The 25,138-nt window shown below is 42.7% G+C and overlaps 2 protein-coding genes across 5 annotated transcripts in view; both read left to right on the top strand.

Annotated features, from left to right (window-relative positions):
* The window catches only part of BCO2 (beta-carotene oxygenase 2), a 36,933-nt gene extending 17,986 nt beyond the window's left edge, over nt 1-18,947 (top strand). Inside the window, exons 1-13 of one of the 3 annotated variants that reach the window (XM_061478187.1) lie at nt 1,689-1,969; nt 2,988-3,080; nt 7,245-7,449; nt 8,520-8,731; nt 10,194-10,309; nt 11,981-12,083; nt 13,010-13,138; nt 13,262-13,422; nt 13,974-14,141; nt 16,022-16,159; nt 17,433-17,615; nt 18,036-18,146; nt 18,269-18,947. In XM_061478187.1, coding sequence (XP_061334171.1) covers nt 1,768-1,969; nt 2,988-3,080; nt 7,245-7,449; nt 8,520-8,731; nt 10,194-10,309; nt 11,981-12,083; nt 13,010-13,138; nt 13,262-13,422; nt 13,974-14,141; nt 16,022-16,159; nt 17,433-17,615; nt 18,036-18,146; nt 18,269-18,382 — 1,935 coding nt within the window. In that variant the 5' untranslated portion in view covers nt 1,689-1,767 and the 3' untranslated portion in view covers nt 18,383-18,947. Of the gene's footprint in view, nt 1-1,688; nt 1,970-2,987; nt 3,081-7,244; nt 7,450-8,519; nt 8,732-10,193; nt 10,310-11,980; nt 12,084-13,009; nt 13,139-13,261; nt 13,423-13,973; nt 14,142-16,021; nt 16,160-17,432; nt 17,616-18,035; nt 18,147-18,268 lie in introns of those variants that run through there. The other 2 variants (XM_061478184.1, XM_061478185.1) reach the window with 2 other exon arrangements.
* Nucleotides 18,948-20,282: 1,335 nt separating this feature from the next.
* PTS (6-pyruvoyltetrahydropterin synthase) lies at nt 20,283-24,395 on the top strand. 2 transcript variants are annotated; one of them, XM_061478204.1, is made up of 6 exons: nt 20,283-20,423; nt 21,206-21,285; nt 22,346-22,368; nt 23,043-23,099; nt 23,419-23,489; nt 23,979-24,395. In XM_061478204.1, the coding sequence occupies exons 1-6, from the start codon at nt 20,350-20,352 to the stop codon at nt 24,100-24,102; spliced, it is 429 nt and encodes a 142-aa protein (XP_061334188.1). In that variant the 5' UTR covers nt 20,283-20,349; the 3' UTR covers nt 24,103-24,395. The 2 variants fall into 2 exon arrangements, with proteins under 2 accessions (XP_061334188.1, XP_061334189.1); XM_061478205.1 differs by lacking the exon at nt 20,283-20,423 and adding an exon at nt 20,712-20,778.
* The last annotated feature ends 743 nt before the right edge of the window (nt 24,396-25,138 follow it).

The raw sequence follows: 25,138 nt of genomic DNA, 5'->3' as shown, positions 1-25,138 counted from the left end.
TTTCTAAAATCTGTGATCATCTATAATGATGACAAAAAGCCATTTTAAATTGTTATCTATGAAGTGTCTCAATTTAGAAATTTACCTGTAATTATTTACATAAGTCTTTAAAGGAAAAATACATGAATTTCATGACCATTAAATGTCTGCCTGTTGTCAGAGTCAGAAGCCGGCTACATTTTATCTGTTTGTGCTTGTGAAAATTATGCAATATATCACCAGTATTTAGATAACTTAGATTTAGTTTATTACCTACTATATCCCAGTTGAAAACCTTCAGTTCTTGTATGAAGTATTATTAAGAAGCAGAACTTAGAAAACTAGTGGGTGACATAAACTAAGTTTCTTCCCTTAGGGCATCAAGACGGTACAGACATACAGGGTTACTCTTGCAGCAGTTTGCTCCATTTAAAAACTTCATAAAATGCAATAAAATTTACTAAAACTATACTTCCTAGAAGAATGAAGAACTGCTTAGTCTGGCATGCAAGTTGTTGACCGTTTGTCTACCCTGCTAATGATGTTTCTGCACTGATTGCTTCTCTTGGGTATTTTGATATGTCTTGGGAGAAACATACCGAATTTTGTACTCTCTCCTGATGTGAAACTAGAAGTTCGTTCTGAGGAATGAGTACACATGAAATCAAACTGTCACCAATGCCATCAGTATCCGCTTTCCAGTTTTACTGAAGGAGGTTTGAACAGAAAATTAATTGGCTTTAAAGCTGCCAAATCTGATCAGCAAAGCTCAGCTGGTCACTATGTTTTCTTTAAGCCTTTCCTCTGGGTCTTTAAGCTGCAGTGCCTTAGTAAGTTAACAAGAACGTCTAAGATGACAGATCAGTAGCAGAATATAAACGGATTTTTCTAAAAAAAATGTGGAAACACCTTAAACAAAGTTCTGACCCTCTTGAAGTCAAGGGAACTTTTGGCAGTGAGTCTTCTGCATGTCTGACCTTGCTGTCAATACTTCCACAGCGTGGAAAGTGTAAATTATGAAAGCCCAATACTCAGTTCCTCTCATTGCTCTTCTATTATTTAAAAGCTAGAAATTGAAAATAGCAGATAATGCAGAGACTGCTTAGGTACGCAGCAAAGAGAATTCTTCCATGAGAAAATGCTAATTGTGACTTTTTTACTTAAGGCAAAACTGCCTTTTGGCATAGATATAGGAATGTGGGTCATAACAGAAAAAGACCAAACTGAGTAGGTAATAGATATGTTTAAGGCTCATGACCTTCTGTCTAGAACTCAGGAGAGTTCAATTTTGCTACTTGCAGCATCTTTCTCTTTCAATGGTATTTGAAAACCTTGATGATGAAGGAAGCATTTGAAAAGGGCAGAGTGGGTGTTTTACATCATGATGGTGAATAACCAGAAAAAAAAGGAGGGCAAAGAATCATGGATCAATCAGCCTATCTCCCAGTAGAGACTCTGAAGTAAATTTCTTAACGATGACTTTATAATCACCTGCCTTGAAGCCTTGTTACCTCAGTACAAGAATACATCACCTCTTCTCACCTTTCTTCCAAATTCTCAAGTTACAGCTGGCAAATAGCATTATTTTTCCAGCAATGGTAATGCCTTTGCACTTCATCAACACACCTGGGCCAGCTGCTGAGAGGGTCTAGGGCTGCTGAGCTGCTTCGGCTGGAGGCAGGTCTCCCCTATGCCCTGCGACTGCCTCGCCCAGCTGTAGCAGTGCAGTGCGGTCAGACTTGTTCATCCTGCCCTGCTAGGGAAGCTATTCCCGGCTTTTATTCTGAAATGATGATGTCAGGAAGCTCTTCAACCGATCCATCAGTACTGGCTGCACACTATCATCCTGGCGCGGTACCCTTGCATGACCATCTCCGATCGATGCTTTCTTCTGAGCGGAATATGTTTTCCAAAATCCTTTTGTCTGCCACCAGCCTCCTGCTTGCTATATTGCGGCATTTCCTCTGCTCTTTGATGCAATTCATTCCAGGTAAAATGCATTAATAAACAAATTGTTCTATTCCATCATCTTGGGAAGGGGGTTTCCGATGCTGTTGAGACCTGCTGCTGACACAGGTTGTTTAGAGCAATTTAATTTCTATTGATCAGAAATGCAAAGGAAGCAATTTGAAGTGTTAGGTAAGAACTAGGATTTCTCTGTTATTTGTCGAAAAGATAAGCAGGAGAGGAGGAGCAAGTATATTGCACAGATTTTTTCGGATTACTAGCAGATTTTGATGGTTTAGAGCTGGAAAACCAGTAAGCAGCAGATTCTCTCTGCAAGGGAGCGTGCTGTGAGACATGTAGGCGGAGACATGTGAAAGGGAGAGGATTGTTTAGAGCATCAGCATTACTGAAGCTTTGATCTGAACATACAAGTGGGAAACTTCTCCAAGGGATTTTGTGTCACCATTAAACTCTGCAATTTCTGCCGTCATTGTATCATTGCACAAATCGAGCAGTCTTTTTTTGTTTGTCTAATAGTGATACCTACTATCGTAAAATAGAAATCAATAAAGATCATGATTTAATTCACCAGAATCTCTGCTTTTTGATGGTGGGCATATTGTTTTCCACCCCTAGAGAATCAAAAGGATTGCTCTGGGGTATCCAAAGAGCTGAAAGGGTCTTAAATCTGCCTTGCTCTGAACACAGAATACATCCATAGACACACAAAAAAAAAAACAACAAAAAACCCAAACAACCTGCAAAAAAGGTTCACAGTACGTTTCTAGGACAATTGTCCCAAGGACTTGATGGTGTAAATCAATATTTAACAAAAAACCTACACTTTTTCATGTCAGCAAAACAGAACACCCTGGAAGTGTAGAACCTATTTCTATAGGTGTCTCTGGAAAATCAACAAATATTTTGTATGCAAGAGTATGCACAGTTCACAGTTGCTTTTCTCTCTTCGCTCCCTTTGACAAGTCTTTCTCCATTCCTTTTCTCCATTTCTTTCCCCTGTGTTTTCTGTCACTTCTTTCATGTGCTGCTTTGCCTGTTAGCAAGGAACTGGGTGGCTGACTCCCTGACACTGGGAAATCAACAAGCTACATGGAACAAGGAGTCAGGTACGGAGACTTCCCAGCAGACACAAGGCAAGTGCAATAACTTCAGTTCAGAAATCAGTGTGGGACACTCAGGTAAGCTGAGGGGTTCAAGTCTGGTGAAGGCAAAGGATGAAGGCTAGAGTCTGAGATGGCAGGTTGTAATATTGTGCTGATTTTCAGGTATTATGCTCAAGCAAATACAGTAAGCCCCATTGGGACTGCAGTGCCTTTGATTTATTGCTTACTTACTTCTTCTCTTTTGGAGTGCAGCCAGAACAGTCAGTATTTTATTTTCTCTAATTAAATGTTAATTTAAATGCAGCTCAAGATGAAAAATCAGTCTGTCTTCTGTCTTTTGCAGAGACTTGTGTCTTCTTCTACTGATCAGACAAGGGGTAATGGCTTTAAAGAGGGTAGGTTTAGATTAGACATTAGGAAGAAGCTCTTCCCTGTGAGGGTGGTGGGGCCCTGGCAAAGGCTGCCCAGAGAAGCTGTGGTGCCCCATGCCTGGCAGTGTTCAAGGCCAGGTTGGACACAGGGGCTTGGAGCAAGCTGCTCTAGTGGAAGGTGTCCCTGCCCATGGCAGGCAGGTTGGAACAGGAAGAACTTTCAGGTCCCTTCCAACACAAACCATTGTATGATCCTATGATTTTGGGGTAGGTGGATATTAAAATAAGCTAAGCTTTACAGCTGCGCTCTTATCTGAAGGTGGTACACGTATTACAATTGCTCGTGAACAGTGCAATCCAGTAGGAAGTATTTGTGTTCCATCTGCTCAGTGCATTTTGAAGTAGATGCAGTTAAATGTAGCAGGTTTTAGTATTAAGATATGATTGAATTTCGAGTGTAGACTTTGTTCAGGTTTTTTTCTGATAGGGAAGAAGTGTAGGATGTGCAGTTGTGATGTTTGGGTGGGTTTTTTTCCTTTTCTTTTAAACACAGCTATGATGACTCACAAACTAGCACCAAAATTCTTTCCTTTGATGTGCTTATTCTGTATTGTATAATCCTGCATATGTATTGCAGCAGCTTGATTTTTTGAAATGAACGCAAGACTTTCCTGCGCTGTCAGGGGAATGTGTGTTGTCCAGCCCTTCTGCTCTTGCCTCCACATGCCTGAGTTGTTTGCTGCTGCTGCTACTGATCAAGTCTCAGTATGTTGCAGAGATAATGATTCCTCAAAGAAAAAAAGGTCAGGTTGCATAAAGTCCCTGCAAAGGACCTGTCTGACCACGTCTGCCCAACCAGCCTTGTAGCTGGTCTAATTGGAGATGATGGTCACTAAGGAACTTCCTGACAACACCTTGTTTCCAGATCGGATAAAGTGATCTACAGTACTGAGGCATTTTTTATGTAATGCAAGTAAAAGACACATTTTTTGTGTTGTGTCAGGTTTAGAGGAGGTTATTGCTTATTTTTGCCTTCTGTTTCTTGTCCTGAATCTCTTCAGAACAAACTCAGCAGAGCAAACGTGTTTTTTTTTTCCCCTTGCACCCATCCCCTCCTGGCTTTTCAAAATTGTCCTAGAAAAATTGGTTTGACTCATGTGAGTCAAAATCAAATCACGATTTGATTACATTTTGTATGCATTACTGTCAGGATCTTCAGCTCATTTGAGTTCCCAGAAGGAAAGCTAGAAAGATATGTGTGTTTCTTTCTCTCTGGTCTGATAGGACAGGATATTAACTTACACATTCTTGTTGTATACAGCCTGTTCTCAGACATTTTCTTGACTATGTCTTGAAAGGAATTCTAAGTAGATAAATTCTAACTAGATCAGATTTCAGGAAGGATTACTAAGTTGATCATGTGAATGGCAAGGTGATCACAGGAGAAGAAAATGAAAAGAACTTAGCTTGCTTAGCTTAGGAAGTGATATGATTCCTTACTCTAAGTACATGTGGTAAACACCACATGAGAGGGAGAACTACTACCACAGCCATATAACAGTGCTGACAGAAGAACAAGGGGGACAAATTGTCTTATAAATAAAGTCCATATGTAAAATCAAAGGATTTTTCTAGTAATCTGGGCAATAAACAGCCTTCCCAAGAGGGGATAAGTGTGAGGAAACATAGTAACTTTTAAGATAGAATTCATATATATGGCTTTCTGGGACAGCAACTGGGATGAGATGACCCATTTCTGTTCAGGCTCTTCTCTGAAGTGTATCTTTCTAAATTCCCACATATAATCACACTGCTTTCCAGAAGTTTCAGTGCAGTACTGTCCTTGGTCACGCCACCTTTGTTTCTGCTTGGATGCAAAAATACCTCCTTAGGGATACATTGCTTTCTTTTTTTCCCCTGAATATTTTACATCCTTACAAACTGGAGCTTGGAATAGTAAAGCTGCATTTCTGCAAATACTGATGGCAGTCACTAAACCTGCCAGGTGCTTGTTGCTATGAAAAGCTTCCTTATGTCTAAGGAAAAACTCTGAAGTACTAATGGTGGGATCAGATTGAGTGCTTCATATAGGATTTAATCAGAACTTAATTGAATTTTAAGAGGGAGAGGATGTTGGTGGTTTGAGGTTAATTGCGTTAAGCCCTGCAGTCTGAATTCCTTATCTAGCTGACTTACAATATTAGAGACCTAAAGAAGGATTTGAGGATTGGCAAGCCAGAGAACTACATTGAAGGGATCTTGCAATTTACCCTCCTGCATGCCTAACACCCATTCTGTCTGTGGCTGTTCTAAAGAAGCACCCTTAGAAAAATGCTGTCTGCCAACTCAGTTCTTTTGCAGATATTCTCCTGTCTGAAATAACTATTTCCCTCTGTACATGCGAAAGTATCATTTCAGAGGCTCACAGGTAAATTGTACAGCAGCTTCACTTAATCATGTGGATTAAAGAACGCAGGCTAGAAGGAGTGGTGAAAGTGACTAGTGTAACCAAAAGAAATTGCTACATCAAAAAATCAGAATGAAGTTCAGTATCGGTCTGGACTCTGTTTAATGTGTGGTGTTGTCTGCACTAGACCTGGTTCAGGAATGGATTTCTTTATGCCATACTGTCTTTTTTCATCAGTGTTTCATTTACACCTGTATCTTCATAAGTTCTAGGTTAGTTCAGGGCTCAGCAGCCTTACAGTGAGGATGGAGCAGTGTAGCAAAGCCACACCACTGACCTGTGGACATGAAACCTGTGTTAGGTGAGGAGGTGATAGCATTGGGAGGGAAGTCAACAACCTGCGTATTTTCTAGGTAAATCCACCTCTGCAGCTAAATGGATTGCTAAAACAATCCTTGTGTTGATGAGGCTTTGCAAGCCAGGCTACTGGAGCCAATAACTAACTGTGTGCTGTTAGCACACAGCATTCCAATCAGTTCATGCTTTCCTGATGCTTTTGTCCTGTAACTATGCCTAATAAGGGGGATATTGCATTCAAACAAAAGGCTCCATCAGAAGTTGTCCTTTTCTCATGACAGCTTTTACTTACCAAGGAAAGCTGTTTAATCTGTTTTCTCCTGTCCTATAAATGTATTTCAGCTCAGTTTCATTTGTGTTCTTCCTGACCTCCTTTGTAATACCAAGGTGAAGTTAGAAGGTGTTTTAGAATGCAGATTTTTTTATCTGAGGTGTGCGCAGCTCTGCCTTGCTTTTGGCAGCATTGTGAACATGCACTGCTTTACAGGATGGCCACTTACACCAGTCCTCTTGTGGCTTTGGTCTGCAAGGGTAAGACTAGCTCCTTTCTGTCACTTCTTTCAGCAGACTGCTTGTCAGAAATCATTGGGAGATTACTTTTAGGGCTCCCCCTCAACATTGCTCTGTGTATTATCCTAGCTTGGAACAGATTTCTTTTTGAAACCTCACAGATTCTTATAATAAATCTTCATTTATTACTTCCTCTCAGTTACTTATTGAAATAATTTCAGAATAGAAGCTTCGTTAATTAAAAGAAAAGTTCTCTTTCCTATCATTCTCATGTGTTTTATTACCTCCTCTGGACTACAGAACAGGTGTTTCTAATGGATTAATTACAGTAAAGATAAATCCACTGGATTTTCAGCTTTCTGTGGGATGCTGTGGGGTATTATGGGAACACAGCTTTAGTTTGAATATCAGCTACAGCTTGGCTGCTTGCAGCCAAGAATAGCTAAATGCTATTCTTCTAGACATCCAAACTTAAGCTCTAGCAGCTGACTGTTTATTCAAGCGAGAATCTCAGTCACCTGCATTTTGTTCTCACTGCTTGCTTTGCAGGTTTAAAGAATTTCCTGCCCAACCCATCAAAAGAGGAAATCACCTTCCACAGCCCCAAGGGTTTGCAATGCATCTCACCCTTAATGCAGACGGTAGAGGAGACCCCTCAACCCATCCCAGCGAAGATTAAAGGACATATTCCCAAATGGATAAATGGCAATCTTCTGAGGAATGGTCCTGGAAAGTTTGAGTTTGGCAAGGAGAAGTAAGTCCATGTTTGGTGAATTTGTCAAATGATTCTGGCCTGAGCTCTGCCTAAAACTAAAGGGGACCCGCTCAAATGTCTCACCACTGGTAGGAGCACATTGTAGTTTCTTTTTGAGTAAGACGAGGAAGAAATGCTTGTGTTACCATATTTTTAGAGAACAGTTGCTCCCTCATCTGGAATGTCCCAGTGAGCTCTCTGAAATAGGAGCATGGTTAACTTATTAAGGTTAGAGAAGCTGAGTCACAGAGAGGCTGTGACCTACTGAGAACGGTATAATGAGGGAACGGATCTGGGGATTAAAACATTCACACGCTTAGTCCTTTGTCATTAACAAAGTCCATCCTATGAACACTCTGAAATCTGGGACAGAATTTGTAAAATCGATTGTGCAAAATGACTTGCTTTAGAAACAAATGCCTCTCATTTTAAAAATAATGTCTTAAAATATTCCAAGAAGGCAGCTACTGCCTTTGACTCGGAATCTGCCATTCTAGCTAACTGACAAACATAGCTCTTCCTCCACTGAATCTGGTGGCAGCAACTGGCCCAAAGGTGATCTTCTCATTACAGTTGTAGAGATAAACCATAAGGTTTTCTCAGTGTCTCAGAGATACGTCATTTCAGAGGGAATACAATCCTGAAACCAGCTGAGAGCTACAGGCTCCTTCTTGTGCGCTTGGACTTCCAGTAATAATTTGTATTCCTGTTGTATAGTACAATTTCTGTTCCCTGTGCGGGAGTTTGCAAAGTTTACCAGTGGAGATTACTTCCCCCAAAAGCTTATACATAGCATTTTCAGAAGTCCCTGAGGTCACTTTCAAAAGTAATATAGGGAGCCTAAATCTCACTGAAAGTCAGAATCTAACTTCAGGTCCCACAGCTGCAATTACACATTGTTTCACACAATTCAAATGTTCTCCCAGATGAGGCTATGCATGTTCACGTGTTCATGGGATCTGGGCTTTGGCTTTTTACAAACAATGCTAAACCTAAAGGCAGGAGGGAACAGTATGGCAGAACAACATATTGTGCCCAACTCTTGTTCTCTTATTTATCTCTTCTTGAAGATTTAACCATTGGTTTGATGGCATGGCCCTGTTGCATCAATTCCAGTTGGAAAATGGCACAGTGACATATCGGAGCAAGTTTCTGCAGAGCAGTTCCTACCTGACTAACAGCCAGCATAACCGCATCATGGTCTCAGAATTTGGGACGCTGGCAATGCCAGACCCATGCAAGAGTGTCTTTGGGCGCTTCATGTCACGCTTTGAGATGCCACGTAAGAGGGATTCTAAGAAGTAAAAGATATTCTGAGATTTGGGGAACTTGTAGTTAGGTTTAAAGGGAGATGTAAGGAAGTCCGGTAGGCCTATTCCGAGCCCATGTTCTTTGAAGATTACCCCTTAGAACAAAACCAGCAAACCTGCAAGCTGGTGCCAGGCTTAGCTGCAATAGGCACATTCAGTTTAAAGTTTTAGTGCTGCTTTCGCTCACCTCGATTCCCGAATTTGTTGCAAATTTCCAACAGAAATCATTCCACAAAGGACACCCTGTGCAGTCCTGATTATGAGCATTACAATGTGCTGTTCTACCTGAGGTACAGCTTTGCCCTTTAAACACCTTGCCTTGCTAAGCTTGTAGGGTAAGTGGGCTAATCCCTTCCTGTACTAAGGTGCATGAGATTATATTAGTAGGGTAAGAGACAATATTGCACAGGAATGGAAGAAGCATTACCTATAGGATTCTATGTATGTCAGGAAAGAAACAGGCTTAAATGCAAGCAAAGTACTTTCCACTAAAAGCAGAACAGACCTGAACTTTCCAACTTGTTGCTCACATGCGTGACTATCTTCTGCTTCTTATTTTCCCTGAGGAGGTGAACCCTGTCCTGTCATGCTTCTGTTCTCTTCAGAGGTGCTCATACCTTCACTCACTGGTCTGCCTAGTTCCCCAGCTCCCCACCCCAGTAATAAATCTCTCAATAAATTTCAAAGCTATCTACATCGCCCATCTTCTTTTCCAAACTCCAGCAGGCTGTTACTGCACACCTGTGCCTATTTGGCCCTTTACACACTTGTAGGCTATGTCTGTCCTCCAGGCTTTCTGTGTAGCAACTCCAGGTTCTGTGTTGCTCCCACCAGTGTTCAACTGGGGGATTTGCTTTTTCCTCAGCTCTTCTCAGCTACCTGTCTAGTGAGTCTCAGCTCCCCTAGCTGTAGCAAGAACACCCCTAGCTGTTGTGTGTGTATAGCTCTTGAAAGGCATCTACCTGATTCAGTATTATAGAGAAAGAGAAGAGGGAAGAAGCATTCCCCGTCCAAGCCGTGTCACAGAAATAGCGTCTCTGCCTTCTCCTCACCCCAAGTTGTAGCTTGAAGTCTTGCCTCTTTTGTTTCCAATGCTGTAAATCAAACAAGGCACTCTTCATATGGCTGTCAGAAGAGAGGGCTTTGGCTAAGGAGGAAAGGGAGAGTAATAAGAGGTCTGAAACAAACGGTGTGTGGCAGTATGAAGATTATCTTGGCTTTGGTTAAGTGACTTCTTCCAGAACCAGTCCTTGTCCTTTTGTTCTGAGCTCAGTTGTGCAGACAGTTTCCTGAGTGCCTTTTGTAGATTAGTGAGGTATCAGTCACAAGGATTAGTTCATTGCAAATGGGTTTATTTGTTTAAACATGTCTAACTTGCTGTAATATGATGTATACTTAAACAGAGCTGTGTACAAACACAGGATTTTGTTTCAGAGCCAAGTGACAATGCCAGTGTGAACTACGTTGTGTATAAAGGAGACTATTATGCCACCAGTGAGAACATCTTCATGTACAAAGTGGACCCGGAAACGCTTGAAACGAAGGAAAAGGTGTGGGCAGGTGGGATAAGGGAATTAGTTTATGATACAGGAGGTATTCCTTGCTGTTTCTAGGAGCAGCAAGGTGGAAGGCAGATTCCAAAAGAAATTACCAGTGCAGCTCTGGGCCATAGCAATAAGCATCTCTTTGTGATGTGATTGAGTCCCTGAAAAATCTCTTAGCAAAAAGGCGGCTTTCGTGAGTGAAGATTCAGTCACTGCCCACTGTAGCAAGCAAGGGGGAGACAGATATAGTCTAATTTCCGTTTGGGTACAGCTGGCATTTTTACAGTGCAGTCGCTACTTGTCTGGACTTGCCTGTATCTACCAGTGTGTGAAGGATACAAGTGCATACAGGAAGAAGTTCACATCACTGATCTCATCTCTCATTCTTCCTGTCTATTCCCTTTACCTCCTTCTTACACTCCCAGTTTTAAACACTACAAAACTGCCCTTCAGAGTCTCCGCTAAGCCCTCTGTTGTGAACAGGTGGTAAAATCAATGTAAAGCCAAGTCAGAGTTCATTTTTGCCACTTTAGTTAACAAGTGAATTGAAAAGTCAGAGCAGAAGTCTTCCCATATGTTCTGTGCATCATCTCACAGGAGGGTGGCTGTATTTGAGGGAAGAATGACTTGTGAAATGCAATCATAAGCTATATGTCCCCCTGCCTGCACCCTTACAGTGAATTTGGGTATTAGGTGGGCTAGAGGAATGTGAGAAGATCTGAGGAAGGATTCTGTCATTCTTAAATCAGTTTTAACTACTGTGCCTGTATGTTATGACAGGCTATTTAATACCACAAAATACCAGGCTTAGCACACCTTCAGATCTTGAGGGAGGCATTCCAGGGGTCTTTCCCTTCATACAGGATCAGTTATGAGTCATGAAAAAACTCTGTTTATGAAGTATAGCATGCTCTATACTTGAGTTTGACAATCTGCCGTTTTATCTGTTTTGTAAACCATAATGCAGTAATGAAAAGATGTGTGAGTACTTTTAGTTTGAACGTTCAGCTCTGAGCCATCTCATTAAAATAAAATCCCATTTAAGCTGCTTCTTAGATGCATTGATTGATCTTCCTCCAACCTTTTCCTTCAGCCTTTCTTCCCAACACAGCCCCTGCATTGTCTGAGACAAAATGATACGCTAACCCAGGAACTAGGAATACGTGTTAACAGTACTCACAACTGTACCTTTGTCCTAACTTTCCCTTCTAGCTGTACACATCGAAGCTGAACTGATTTTTCTGTGAGGAGAGTAAACTCTGTCAATTAGCTATAGGTACTTTCAAAAACTGTGATTTTTTGGGGCAGTGACTGTCTCTTCATGCATATCTCTGTGGTTATCCCACGGGCTCCTAGCTGCACTGCTCATAAGGGCAACATTCCCACCGTGTCAACTCTTCTTGCCATTAGTAACCTTCATGTCTCTCAGAGAAATGGCTGGTGCTATTAGTCACATTTTACTGGTAGGACTAACACGCAGAGAAAAATTGTTAATTTTCAAGGATTTCAGGAAGATTCCAGATAAAATGAAGGCTTAAGTCCAGATCCCACACTAGAGCCATAATCATTATGCTGTTTTTCCTCAGACGTTCATGAAACTGACATTTAGAAGGGCTGTGGCTTGCTACACAGTAACAGGAAGCTTCTATACTGACTGACATTCTCTGGCATTTGCAGGTAGACTGGAGCAAATTTGTTGCAGTGAATGGGGCCACTGCTCATCCTCATTATGAGTCTGATGGCACAACATACAACATGGGAAATTCGTACGGGAAACATGGTAAGACTGGGCGTGAACAGGCCTGGCTTGTAGACAGGATGTACAGGCTGCTTCTTGCTGCTGCTTCAAAGAGCAGTTCTTGAAGAAACTTCAGTGTCTAAAGAGACCTTGAAGATGCTGTTTCTCTTTGTGCCAAAATGATGGCAAACCAGATTAGTTCTTATTTCAGAATGTCAGGCAGTCCCATAACAATGGCTTCTATCAGCAATTAGTTTGCTTCTAACTTTGGCCTGTGTATATTCAACAGGTACCCAGCTGCCCAGAGCTAGCTTTCCCTATTAGTTACATGAAAGCCTTTTCTTTTTCCACATGCCTGAGGCCTGTGCAAACAGCCACTGCTCTTCGTTGTGGTACCTCAGGCTGGTTCCAGTTCACTGAAGAGTTGCCCAATTTAGATCATTTTTCATTTGTGCTGTTTTCATTTCCTTTTGGCTTTAGCAATATCCATCTTTGCAGCACATGCTCCTTTCAGCTGGAGAGACCAAACTACAGATTAATATTCCAAATATGCCATTCTTTCCTGCCCATGTGGTCAGATTTATGAAATGAGTATAAGTAATCACCAAGGCTCAAGTATTCATTTCCTTTGATGCACAAGCTATGAACTTGGTTTTCTTCTGATCCTGTTCTTACAGGATCATCTAAATTAACATAAGGAATGCATTGCAGATAATAAAGTTAGGTGGCAGTCTATCAGGCTGAGAAGATCCTTCTACTTCCTTTCATGTTGCTTTTTTTATTTGCTAGGTAATCCTCCATAGATTGTTTTATTGACTTTACAACTGACTTTTTGTTTTCTGCTCAGTTTAGCTATGACCGTGGTTCCTAGTATCCTAGGGAAACAAAGGAACAGAGCCTGACTTTGGTTTCATGAATGTGGGCAGTCTCTCATCTCAGTGGTGTTGAAGACCCTTCCTCCTTTCCAGGGTCTAGGTATAACATCATTCAGGTCCCTCCACAGAAGTCAAACTGCAGTGACACGTTAGAAGGAGCGAAAGTACTGTGCTCCATTGCTCCAATGGATAGGATGAAACCCTCCTACTATCACAGCTTTGGTAAGAATACTATCTATCTCAAACTTTCCAGATTTAGCCTACTGCGAGGCAGATAGGGCTGTTCTGCCCTCTGCCCCTACATTGCCTAGTGCTCAGACGATATCTCCTTCCTTCTCTTTTCAGGAATGAGTGAAAACTACATCATTTTCATTGAGCAACCCATCAAGCTGAATCTGTTACAGATTATCACTTCCAAGCTCCATGGGAAAGCAATTTCTGAAGGGATAAGCTGGGAGCCTCAGTACAATACTTGCTTCCATGTGGTGAATAAGTACACTGGGGAGGTACATGGATCTTTGTCCTCTCCAGCAGGCTATGCAGCTGTAGCTGGAATGTTAGATCCCACCAGAACAGTGCTGGGTAGCAGTCAGAGATAGCTGTATGAATCAGTCCAGAAGTTACTGTAATATAGGCTTTATATGAGTATGTGTAGTTTTATTAGAAGTGGGATTACCTCATGCATTTTCCTCTCTATTGATGCATTTCTTTGCCAGCCCTAAAAGAACAGGGAGAAATAAGCAATTTGAGGATTCCAGCTCAGGGACTGAAATGCAGTTCACAAGTACTACACAGAGTATAAAAAAGCCAGTCATGGAAATGGTGCTATAGGGATGGAGTCATGAAAGCAAGGGGCCTATCCTGGGCTGCTTTACATTTTTGCTTTTCTTCATCTGGTTTTGCTTACTTACTGGCTTAAAGTAGCCATTCTGTAGTATCACAGACACAAGTCAAATACCAAGGAATGAGTGGGGAATGAAATGGGAGAGAAAAAAGGAAACTTTGAGGTGCTATGATCTTTCGAGAGGAAATTTAACCTCACTTATGGTCACTGTAGGTGCTGCCAGGGCAGTGGTACAGTAAGCCCTTTGCTTCTTTTCATCAAATCAATGCCTTTGAAGATCATGGGTGCGTGGTCCTTGATCTGTGCTGCCAGGATGATGGAACAACTCTGAGTACTTACAAACTTCAGAATCTGCGGAGGAGCGGAGAAGGTCTAGATCAGGTAAGATCTCTGCATTTGTGTTGTGTAAGATCTGATGGGGCCCCATGCTGGTTGAGTTACTTTTCTGAAGCAAGGGACAAGTTAGTAGAATGGAGAACACTATGTTTGGGAGACCACAGGATGAAGGATGTGAACGGGGAAAGGAAACTACAAGGAAAAACTAAAATAATGATCTATTGATCTGTTGGTATTTTTCTTTCAAGTCTCCTAGGAGATAATTTCCATGGAGCATTTTCTTGAAAAGTTTAAAACTGGTGTATGACAGAACTCCATCAGCCTGGCAGAATGTACTTGTTTTAAAATGTCATTTTTAATGATACTCATTTTCCATACCCATGTGTAATAAAATGTTTCCCCCAAGAAAGTATGCAAAATAAGTTTATGCATGACTCTTAAGTAAATTTTTGATGACTTTTCATGCAAAAGAAAGAAAACCCTGTTTAAAGGCATTGCTTCAGAAAACCTGCCTTTATTATGTCATTCACAGAAACACAATCATCACAGGAACTCTTACTTTGTTCCTCACATTCACCTCACAATAGCATGTAATCATAAATAACTTGTTTTGTCCAACTCTTCAAAAGCACCATTTAATGCCATGTAAGAGGCATTATTTTGCATAGGTCAGACAATGGAAAAGTGGGGGTGCTTTCAATTTCTTGTACTGCAGGTGTGTTTATTGGAAGCACATCATATTGTGGGTGAAGGGCAGGCATTTGAGCAACATGTTCAGACAAATCTGAACTTCCTCTGTCTTTGTTCTGACCTGTTTAGAAGCAAATCAGTTCTAATCTGAAAAGTACAGTTGTGTCCCCATAGGGTCATTTTGTTCTGCTTTCCTTTACTGTGGTGAACATTAAATCAAGTATAGTTTGAGTATTTGTTTACAAACTGATTCCAGCTCTTGTTCAGCCTTCTCTGAGCACAGAAGCTATAATTTGATCTGTCTGAAAGTGCCCATATGTCCTTATGATGCATGTGTTTCCAACAACCACTTTCTTTAACTGACAAACAGCACAGCCATTAAACTGCACCCAGGACACATACACACACATCAGTACAAGTCATTTCAGAATGGAATCTTAAACTGATACTGCACTGACAGACTCAGGGCATGCCTAAACATGATTTGTCTGGTTTCCCCGACTCATGCTTAGTGCTTTTGCTTGCTGACTAACCATATGTTGTTTGGCAGAGTTCCTCAACCAGTTTAATATGGTTACACAGAACCTAAAAGGTTTGAAAATAGGGTTTCAAGATTAACACATATGTTTAAAGTGAAACTGAACTGGTGAGTTAGAGATTGAAGTAACTGAAAACCACCAGAACAGGGTCCTTGCCACCTATTTTGTTTGGAAGGCTTAATATTTGAAAGTATTATGGGTTCTAAACTTGGCTTGAAGAGTGGAATTATTCTTCTCATACAACCCACAGGATGTCTCCCACACTGAGGCTGCTAGGTTGCTCCCCCTATTAGCTCATGGTGTTGGTTGGTCAAGAAGGACTAAAGTCACACAGTCAGCGGGGCATATGTGGACAAGCTGTAAAAAGGATCAATGCAACTCTGCTCCAAATGAATAAAATATAGTGCAGCACATGTCCCTGTGCTGGATTTGGATGCTGAGTGATTTGCATACACAAGTCAGCATTAATTACTGTGAAAGCAATGCTGAACCATTTAATTGATTTTCTTTTTTGTTTTCTTCTGTAAAGTACTGGAACAAAAAAAAACCCTAATCAGCACTTGGTAAAAAACATAATAGAAAGAAGTTTTCAGGGGTGGGAGGAATGTCTAAAACTTCAGAATTGTTCTCAAAAAAAGGCACTTAGCCTGCAGTGCCACTCTGCTATTTCCATCACTGTTTCTGTCTCTGCAATAGATTTATGACTCAATATCCCGAGCTTTCCCTCGTCGTTTTGTTCTCCCACTGAATGTGAATTCAGACACACCTGTGGGGAAGAATCTGAACCCACTGTCTTATACATTAGCAAGAGCTGTGAAAGATGCAGATGGCAAGGTATGTATTAAAGACTTACATAACTGCATTTATGGCACCGGTGAGGTTGCCTGCAACAGTTACCAATCTGTACTATTATCTTCCCAGATCTTGTCCACCAAGCAAGCAAGGTTTGGTCATTACTAAGGTGGGACTTAGTGTTTTAGTACCAAGGCTACCAAATTGCTTTAAACGAGGGAGCAAAGACAGATTGTGACTTTCTAAAAATGCCCAAGAGTATCATGAGCCTTTATGATAATTAGCTAAACTTCATTGACAAAATAGTCTCTGCTTTCACCTGGGTACAGAACTGCTCTTTGCTTCCAGCCTGAACAGCCCTACAGAGTGGCATTCGGTGGTGTAGAGCATGTGTTGTCCACTATGAGTGGAGTCATCTCTGTATGTACTTTGTACATCAGACTGTTGAGTGCTGGATGTGGGATTTTTTTGAGTTAAGTGCAGTGGTTTAACCCCAGCTAGCAACTAAACACTATTCAGCTGCTTGCTCACTCCTGCCCCAGTGGGATGGGAGAGAGAATCAGAAGAATAAAAGTGAAAAAAATTGTGGGTTAAGATAAAGACAGTTTAATAGATAAAGCAAAAGCCATGCATGCAAGCAAAGCAAACCACGGAATTAATTAACTACTTCCTGCAGTATGGCAGTTGTTGAGCCATCTCCAGAAAAGCAGGGCTCATGTGTAATAGTTACTTGGGAAGGCAAAATTACATCTCTCGGAATGGTCTTTCTTCTTTCTCCAGCTTTATACACTGAGCATGATGTCATATGGTATTTTGGCCAGTTGGGATTACTTGTCCCAGCTGTGTCCCCTCCCAATTTCTTGTGCACCTCCAGCCTACTCAATTCTGGGATGGTGTGAGAAGCAGAAAAGGCCTTGACACTGTATAAGCACTGCTCGGCAGTAACGAAAACATCCATGAATTATCAACACTGTTTTCAGCACAAATCCAAACCATAGCCCCATGCTAGCTACAATGAAGAAAATTAACTCTACCCTAGCCAAAACGAGTACAGCTAGCAGTGCAGGAGTATGTAGACTTCTGCTTTTCACATCAGACTGATTCTTGAAGTTTCCAACATCTGTGATGATGAGTTGGTTCTTTGGGTGAAACAGACAAGAGAGATGGAACTGGTGCATCTACCTGCCTAAGTTCAGTGTCAGGCTCATCTTTAAACATTTCTTCTCCACAGTGGTTGTGCAGTGGGTAGGTGGGATCAGTCGGGTCTTCTGCCCCGTCAAAGCTAAACTGACAGTTGTGTAATGCATACTTCTAGGTCTGGTGCACACATGAAAATCTCCACCCTGAAGGCTTTGAAAAGGTTGGGGGCTTGGAGTTCCCCCAGATCAACTACTCTAAGTACAATGGTAGGAAGTACCGTTACTTCTATGGATGTGGTTTTGGGCATTTGGTTGGAGATTCCTTGATCAAGGTTGATGTGGAGACCAAGGATTTTAAGGTGAGGCGAAGCAAGATTATCTTTTTTCAGCAGTGGGATTCACTCCACTGAACTGACCTGGGAACAACATGGTCTGCACTAGGGTGGTGTGAAGATGGCTGTGCCAGCTAGGATGGTGGTGCTTTCTGAGCTTGTATCTTGTATCTGTGCCAGTGCAAGCTGTTAGATGAAATGAGTTATAGAAACCCTTTTCACTCCCTGTTTGCATGATGCCTGGCACAATACGCATGCTGTCACAACAATGGCATCATCACACTGTAGAATCAAAAGAATTAATTAAAAGGTGGAACTGCAGGTTTCTTGGAGGACAGAGTGTGCCTGGGCATCTTTGTGGGGAGCACGCCAACTTGCAACTCTGCTAACTGTAGTAGACAAGTATTAATGATATGAAACAAATCCATATGTTACTGCGCTTGCTAGATTTGGCAGGAGGATGGATCCTACCCATCAGAGCCTGTGTTTGTGCCAGTGCCTAATGCCACAGCAGAAGACAGTGGAGTCATCTTGTCTGTTGTGGTCTGCCCAGCTGAGGTAATTTTACTGCTACTAGTTTGTCAAAGTCACATAGTTAGGTTTACTTTCTATACCACAAAACTGACACTGGAATGAAGTTCAGCCTGGCTATTCATTCTGGCTTTCTTTTCACCCTGCAGAACCATAGTGCTTTCCTGCTTGTCTTGGATGCAGAAACCTTTAGAGAATTGGGGCGAGCAGAAGTTGCAGTGCCAATGCCTTATGGATTCCATGGTGTCTTTACTTCTCACTGACTGAAGACCTTGTCATCTCCTCTAACTCAGGACCACATCAGATTCAGAAAGAAACCTCTGCTTTCTTTTATCTCCCACCTTTGCATTATACGCTGGATGAAGTAACTGCTTTTTCTTTATTATAACCTCTGAGTTACTGCTATGTTCCTAACAGTAAACAGCAAAGGGTCAGAGGAAGGCAGAAGCCTCTTCACTCAAACAGCCCACTGCTTTTTCTTGATAGACCAGTTAGCAGCAGTTTGCAAAAGCTGCCATGCATAAGGCTTGCAATGCAGAAAATGGAAACTAAGATGATCATGCCTTCCCTTGGTAGCAATGTGCTCTGAAGGGAAGAGAATATTGGTGCTTAGGGCTGTGACTTTGGCTGAAATGTGTAAAGCAGAAGAGAGGAGTAAAACCAACTAGTAACAGGTAGGCCAAATGAAGGCATGCAGTTTCACCCCGTTGCATAAAGACTGCCTTCCGTGAACTCCAGAAGGCAAGTGCAAATGCTCACAGAAGCTGTACTTGTAGTGCTTTTCACTGTACACTGATGGTGCCCTCAAATAAAAACTTGTGAAGTTTCTTCCTTCTTTTCCCTGCCCTCAACAGACCCATGGCCAACTTTGTGCTGTGCCACAAGAGGCAACAGCTGCAACCGTGACACAAATTTTATGTTATATGGTCTTGTGGATATGCACAACACATCTTCACCATGCCCCTGCTTAAACAGCATATACCTGGATACAGCTCTGGTGGCTAACATTTGCTGCCCTTCTCCTAATTCAACCAGTGTGAAACACGTAGAACTCCATCGTGGCTTTGATATCCCTTTGCTCTTAAGCACAGCAGATCAAACTCAAACACACTCTCATAAGCTTGCTTCCCCGTCCAGGCTCCTATATTTGAACTCCGAAGTGTAGGTGGATAGGTGTGTTGAAGGAAGCCCTCTATAGCACTTCACTCCTAATATTCTGGAGGCCAGCCCGGACAGAACTGAATCACATCAGAGCTGAGTCGCTCTACCCAAACGACCCAGGTTTGTCTCCCCTCTGACCCTTCTCCACCTTCCTTACAGGCCTTGGGGAAAAAACAAGGGAGAGAAACCAGGGTCGTACACCAGGCTGCGGCACTGTGAGCAGACTGTCTCCCGTCAAAGCTGATCTCACAAAGCCACTAGATGGCAAACGCCTCCCGTTGCTGGCTCTCCAGCACTGCCAGCCGACTGCTTTCCTGCAATAGCGTGTAATCCTAGCCCCTGGCTGCGCTGCGCACACGTTGTACTCCGCTACCTTAAGAGCTGTTTTTCCTCCTGTTCTTGTTATACACTGATCCTGCCCCGAGGCTTGGAGCTTTACTATGAAAAACGGACTGGAAAATGCAATGCATGTTCTTCGGCCTCACGTTTCTTCTTTCAGAGGCGATCCTTCCCTCCCCTGGAAGCCCACTTAGAAATGTTTTAAACAGCCCCGTCTTGTCCTCTTACTGATTCCCATAATTTCGATTGCTGTTCGCAGAGCGCTTCCAGTTTTCTGCATCACTCAGTGATTTAGTGAAAAGTGAGCTAGTAAACAGCTGGTGTAGGAAAGCATTTGCTACAGCGAGTGACACCGATGGTCCTTCCGTTGGCGCTGTTGTCATACTCCCGCATTTGCGGGGTTGACACCGGGGCTCTTTACAGCCTTTTTTACTTTCTTCCCGTATCACTGGCTCATACACGATCGCAGGCTGTGTGCAAGGAGACACTAGCTGCGGACAAGGACAAGCAGCCCAGCCGCGGCCCCGAACAATGTAAACATCAGGGGAAGGGCGAGAGCCGCCTCCTGCCCCCCCCCCCCGGCGATGGGGAAGCGCAAACAGGGCATTCGCCGACGTTTCGGCGAGCACCTCCCGCGGGCGGTGCTGCCGAGGCCCGGCCCCGGTACGCGCTGGGGCCCGGATGGAGCCGCCTGCGCCAGCGCGCACGCAGGGCTCTCCGCGGTCCAGCCATGGCGCCGCCCGCAGCGCGGCTGGCGCGGATCTCCCGCGCCGTCACCTTCAGCGCTTGCCACCGGCTGCACAGGTGAGCGGCCCCGGGACGCGGAAACACCCGCGGGGCGGCAGCGGTTCCCCCCCTTCCCGACCGGCCTCGGCGGAAAGGCACAAAGGTCTCGCCGAGCTGCGCGCGTGTGTGTGTATGTGCGTGCTGTTGCCCCGTGCTTCCCGGTTCTGCTCCGTGCAGCCTGTACTAGTCAGTCCGGGCTTCAGACATCGGTGCTGCTAAACTGGGTTTAACGAGAGCTGAAGTTTTGTTTCTGAATGGGGCAAATTACGCTTGCGGTTTGTGTACAACTCACTGTGCCCCTCATCTGTCAGCTTTTCCTCAGAACTTAAATATCCCTAAAGAGTGCCCTGACGTGAAGTATGCCTGGGAATAGGTACTTGAATTCCTGCAAAAGAAAGACTTGGAAGTCATCTTCTGCACTTCTTGGAGAAGTTCCTCAAGCTTTGTCAATTAATAATAAGCATTGTTTGCTCCAGGTGCTTCGTCCTAGGAGCCCAAGTGATTTTGCCATATTCATGTGTGAATAGCTGTTAGAGTTTATACAGCAGCACCGTTAGGCAGTTGTTACGACACTTGCACGTATAAATACAAAACTACATCAAAAGAAGCTCCATTCTCAGCAACATCTTTTGCCAGCCAAATGCTTCTCGGGTTCTGTTTGTGCCTTCTAAGTAGAAAAGAGGTAGTGGGTTAAATCTGGGAGAGTGAACAGACAGAAGAGCTAAAAAGCAATCACAGCTGAAGTGAAGCCAGGATCATTTCTGATGCATCTTGAAATGCCATGTCTGTATTTCTCACAGTAAATCACTGAGTAATGAGGAAAATCGGAAGCTGTTTGGGAAATGCAACAATCCAAATGGCCATGGACACAACTATAAAGGTAATTACACGTGTAGTCATGGACAGAGGCTGCTCGTGCAGGCTGAGTTGAATGCGGAATAACCCATGGAAGAAATGGGCCAGTGATGTGTCTCAGCAGTCTGGTATGGCTTTTAGTGGCTGATTTGGGTTTTATTTTTTTATAATTAGAAGGAATCTTCAGCGGAGGGAGGTTGAACCAAGGCATGGATTTGTAAGCTATTAAGTTAAATAGATAATAAATAGCTCAAAATCATAGAATCACAGAATAGTTTGGGTTGGAAGGGACCTTAAATATCACCTAGTTCCACCACCCCTGCCACCACATCTTCCACTAACCAGGTTACTCAAAGCTCTACCCAACCTGGCCTTGAAACTCCTTTCAGTCGTGAAATCTACTTATTTATAATCTGTAAAATCACTGAGTTTTGAATGAAGATTTTTCTAAGCAAAAAACATATGATTTACACAGCCCATGAACTTCATTTGAATGTTGTTTTCACAAGTTCTTTTACCATCTATGTGCAACCTGTGCACATAGAACCACATCTCTCCAGTTATTAGGCTGGCTCCTTGTTAGCGCTATAAAACCTCTGCTACAGAGCTGCTAGTTTTGTCAGGGAGAACAAGTTGACAAATTGCTGGACTGCACATTTGTCCCTCTTAAAGCTGGTGTTTGTATGGGTTGTATATCTGCATTGTCCAGAAGACTTTGCTGATCTGAAGACTCTGATCTTGAGTGTGCTGGGCAGAGGCTGTCATAGGGAGTAGGTACTTTGGAAGTCACGTAGCCTTATCTCTGCCTGCAGTGAGCACTTTGGGGATAGTGGTGTGTCTCTGGGCATTAGACCTTGGTGAACGACTTTTTCGATGAGCTGGGTGACTCTGAGTCATTATTCTTTATGGAGTGGATAACCATGTTGTAAAAACAGTCCCACTTTTAAATGCTGGGAAGCAATGCACCAGTCCTTGTGGATATGTGATGAATGGGTTTTCTGTCCCTATCCGTAGTGTATTTGTTGTTAGTGTCGTGGTCTCATGGTGTCACCGTGACCCGATACTTTCTTTTTTCTTTTTTCCAGTTATAGTCACTGTGCGTGGAGAGGTAAGTGTGATGAGCATTTCTTTTTTCCAGTCCTTAGGGTGGCAGGACAGATGGGTCCCCATCTTCCACAGTACTGAAGTTCTAGCTCAATTAGTAGAGTTCCTAGGTCGTTTCTCACCCCTCATCCCGAATTGTTCTGTGTATTCTGCAGTGTTATTTTGATATTACTTTGGTGTATGTTTTCCAAACAACTTTATGAGGATTTCCAGTTCCTAGGAACTGAAACTAAACTGAACTGAAACTAAAATTTTAAAACCTCTTCCTTCTGCATTTCCCACATATGCTGTAAATTGCACAGCTGATTTTGGCCCTCGAGCTGTGCCTTCTCCAGATGGGAGGATGTCCTGAACTCAGGCTCGTCTCATTTGTCCCTGCATGTTCAACACAGAAGTTTAATGCCAGTTTTTCTGGTTATGCTCAAGCTGGAGCATTGCTTGAAGATTATTTCAGTGAGTTTTTCTTCCCTGGTGTCAGCTTTTAAGAGAGAGTAGAACCACTGGAGGTTTTTTATAGGCTGTATGTACTTTGGGAATATCACAGGAGTGGAACTGGAACTCTGTGAAGGTGGAAAGAGGTGCGCACAGATACTCTGATTTGTACAGGCTCATGGCAGCATTGGTAATAAGGACGTAGGTGTACCTAGGCTGTTAATCTCCTTTTTGTTTTCCCTGCAGATTGACCCAGTCTCAGGAATGGTTATAAACCTGACAGACCTGAAAAAATATATGCAGGTAATGGCACTATTTTCCTACACATCCCTTGGGAGGTTTGGTTAGAGCTTAGCAATTTGTGTAGTACCAGGGTGGAGACATGGTGAGTTGATGATGGTAGGAAATAAAGAAGAAATCAAGGAATGATTTAAGACTAAAGTGCTTTAACTCTGTGGTATGAGGCATATAATGTCTCCAGTTGGGAAGTTAACAGGTAGGTGTGGGGCTCTTACTGTTTTTTTGCATACTGTTGCCTTGCTGTAGTTCCATGTGCATGGTAACTTAAACCTCAAGTCCACTGATAAACTGTGACAAGACTGTCACTGTTTTCTTTCTGTAGGTTGCGATCATGGAACCCCTTGACCACAAAAACCTGGATAAGGATGTGCCATATTTTGCCGAGGTTGTGAGGTGGGTGATGGGGACTTTGCTTACAAGGAACAGTCTTCAAGGCTTAGTCCTACATCTGAAAGAGCAGCCTTGATACCTGTGTGTGTTGCGCACTTGTTACACAGGCCTGTGCATCTCAGGTGCTGGGTGCCCTGCCTGCCTTCGAGCCCTGCTGCTATGCCTTTACTGTGCTGGGCTGGGTGAAGGCCTGCATACATACCAAGATAGGCACCACTTGCTTCTGCCTAGGGAGCCTTTTACAATCTAGCACTCATCACATTAGACTGTCTGTGGACACCTTGGGAAACAGATATGACCTGTTAATTAGACCTCCTTTCATCCATGTTTGCTGTCAATGGTTCTAGCCCCACTTAAGTTCAAGGTGCCATCATGTAAAAGGTGCCTGCATGGCTCCCTGTGGCCGTTAGCATCCTCCCTGTTCCGTTCTGGGTACAGCCTCCTCAAATACCTTTGCTGTCAGTTCTGAATCTGCTCATATTTCGTTTTTAGCACCACAGAGAACCTTGCTGTGTTCATCTGGGAAAACCTCAAGAAGCTCCTGCCTGTGGGAACTCTTTATAAAGTCAAAGTATATGAAACAGACCAGAACATTGTTGTTTATAAAGGAGAATAAATAATGTGAGAGGAGTGATCTGAAGTTCAGTTGATCAGGAACTCTGCTGCACAATGGATTACTTCAGCCCTGCTCGCTATATTTCCTACACCTGGACAATGATTACATATTACCTAAGGACAAATACAGATGTTTCACAAGAATTCTTGCAGCAACCCTAACGATTTGGGTTCTTGGTATTGATAATGTCTGTTTATCTCAAGACATTACTGTTTTGCAAATCCAAATGACCAAGCTAATAGAAAATTTGCAGTTGTGCCATGTTAAATAAAGCTGATGAGTCATCCCTGCTATAGGACACTTTTCATTCTGCATCTGATCATGGACAGCTGAAATAGTATGGGATACCTTGAGTCCATATCCACTGAAGACCCCTGAAAGCTTGTTGGCACAGATCAAGCATGTTTTTCTTAGGGAGGTTTTTATAAATTCTGTAGGAACGGGATCAGATGTTCTCCTTTAATCTCTCTGAAGAAAGCACTCAGCTCATACTCCTCCTGCAATGATCTACAGTTAGTTGGTATTTTCATTATCAGAATCCCATGTTGGGAAGGTCTAACCGGAAGAAGCACTTGGTACCAGTCATCATGGCTGCAGGTTCCTGCTGTCACTTCTAGTCAGAAGATGCAACACTGTTCAGCATAGGTTGTTACAAAAGGACGAGGCTGAGCAATGAGTTTAAATGGACATTAGCCGAATTATTCTGAAGGTTACTGAATTGTAGATATACTCTGAAAACTAAGTGCTGGAAGAGGAATGCATGTTAAAACCAGTTAGGGAACAATTACTGTAGAATTCTTATGGTTAAAAGCCGTAGGATCAATGTGTCTCTCTAGAGGTGGAAATAATAGTACTTCCACTCTGTGGAGTAGTTATAGTGGAGTGTGTGGTTCTGTTTATCACATGAGCAACATCCTGAAGAGTAATTAGGTACGGCCATGAAGAATAACTTCATGCATATAGCTTAAAAAGTGATTTCCAGGGTATTAATTCTCATGCTTTACAAGGAAATTATTCATCTGAATAATGGTAGCAA

The sequence above is a fragment of the Pezoporus flaviventris genome, unplaced genomic scaffold, assembly GCF_033815535.1.
Source record: "Pezoporus flaviventris isolate CSIRO_AGI_PZ_B2104156 unplaced genomic scaffold, CSIRO_AGI_Pfla_v1 ptg000113l, whole genome shotgun sequence".
In the NCBI taxonomy this organism is placed as follows: Eukaryota; Metazoa; Chordata; class Aves; order Psittaciformes; family Psittacidae; genus Pezoporus; species Pezoporus flaviventris.
This window is presented reverse-complemented; position numbering and strand designations above follow the sequence as displayed.

Coding starts and splice junctions, on each gene's coding strand:
- PTS (XM_061478204.1), top strand. CDS start 20,350: ATGGCGCCGCCCGCAGCGCGGCTGGCGCGGATCTCCCGCGCCGTCACC. Junction 23,100..23,418: donor ACCTGAAAAAATATATGCAG/GTAATGGCACTA, acceptor TTCTTTCTGTAG/GTTGCGATCATGGAACCCCT. Junction 23,490..23,978: donor TATTTTGCCGAGGTTGTGAG/GTGGGTGATGGG, acceptor TTTCGTTTTTAG/CACCACAGAGAACCTTGCTG.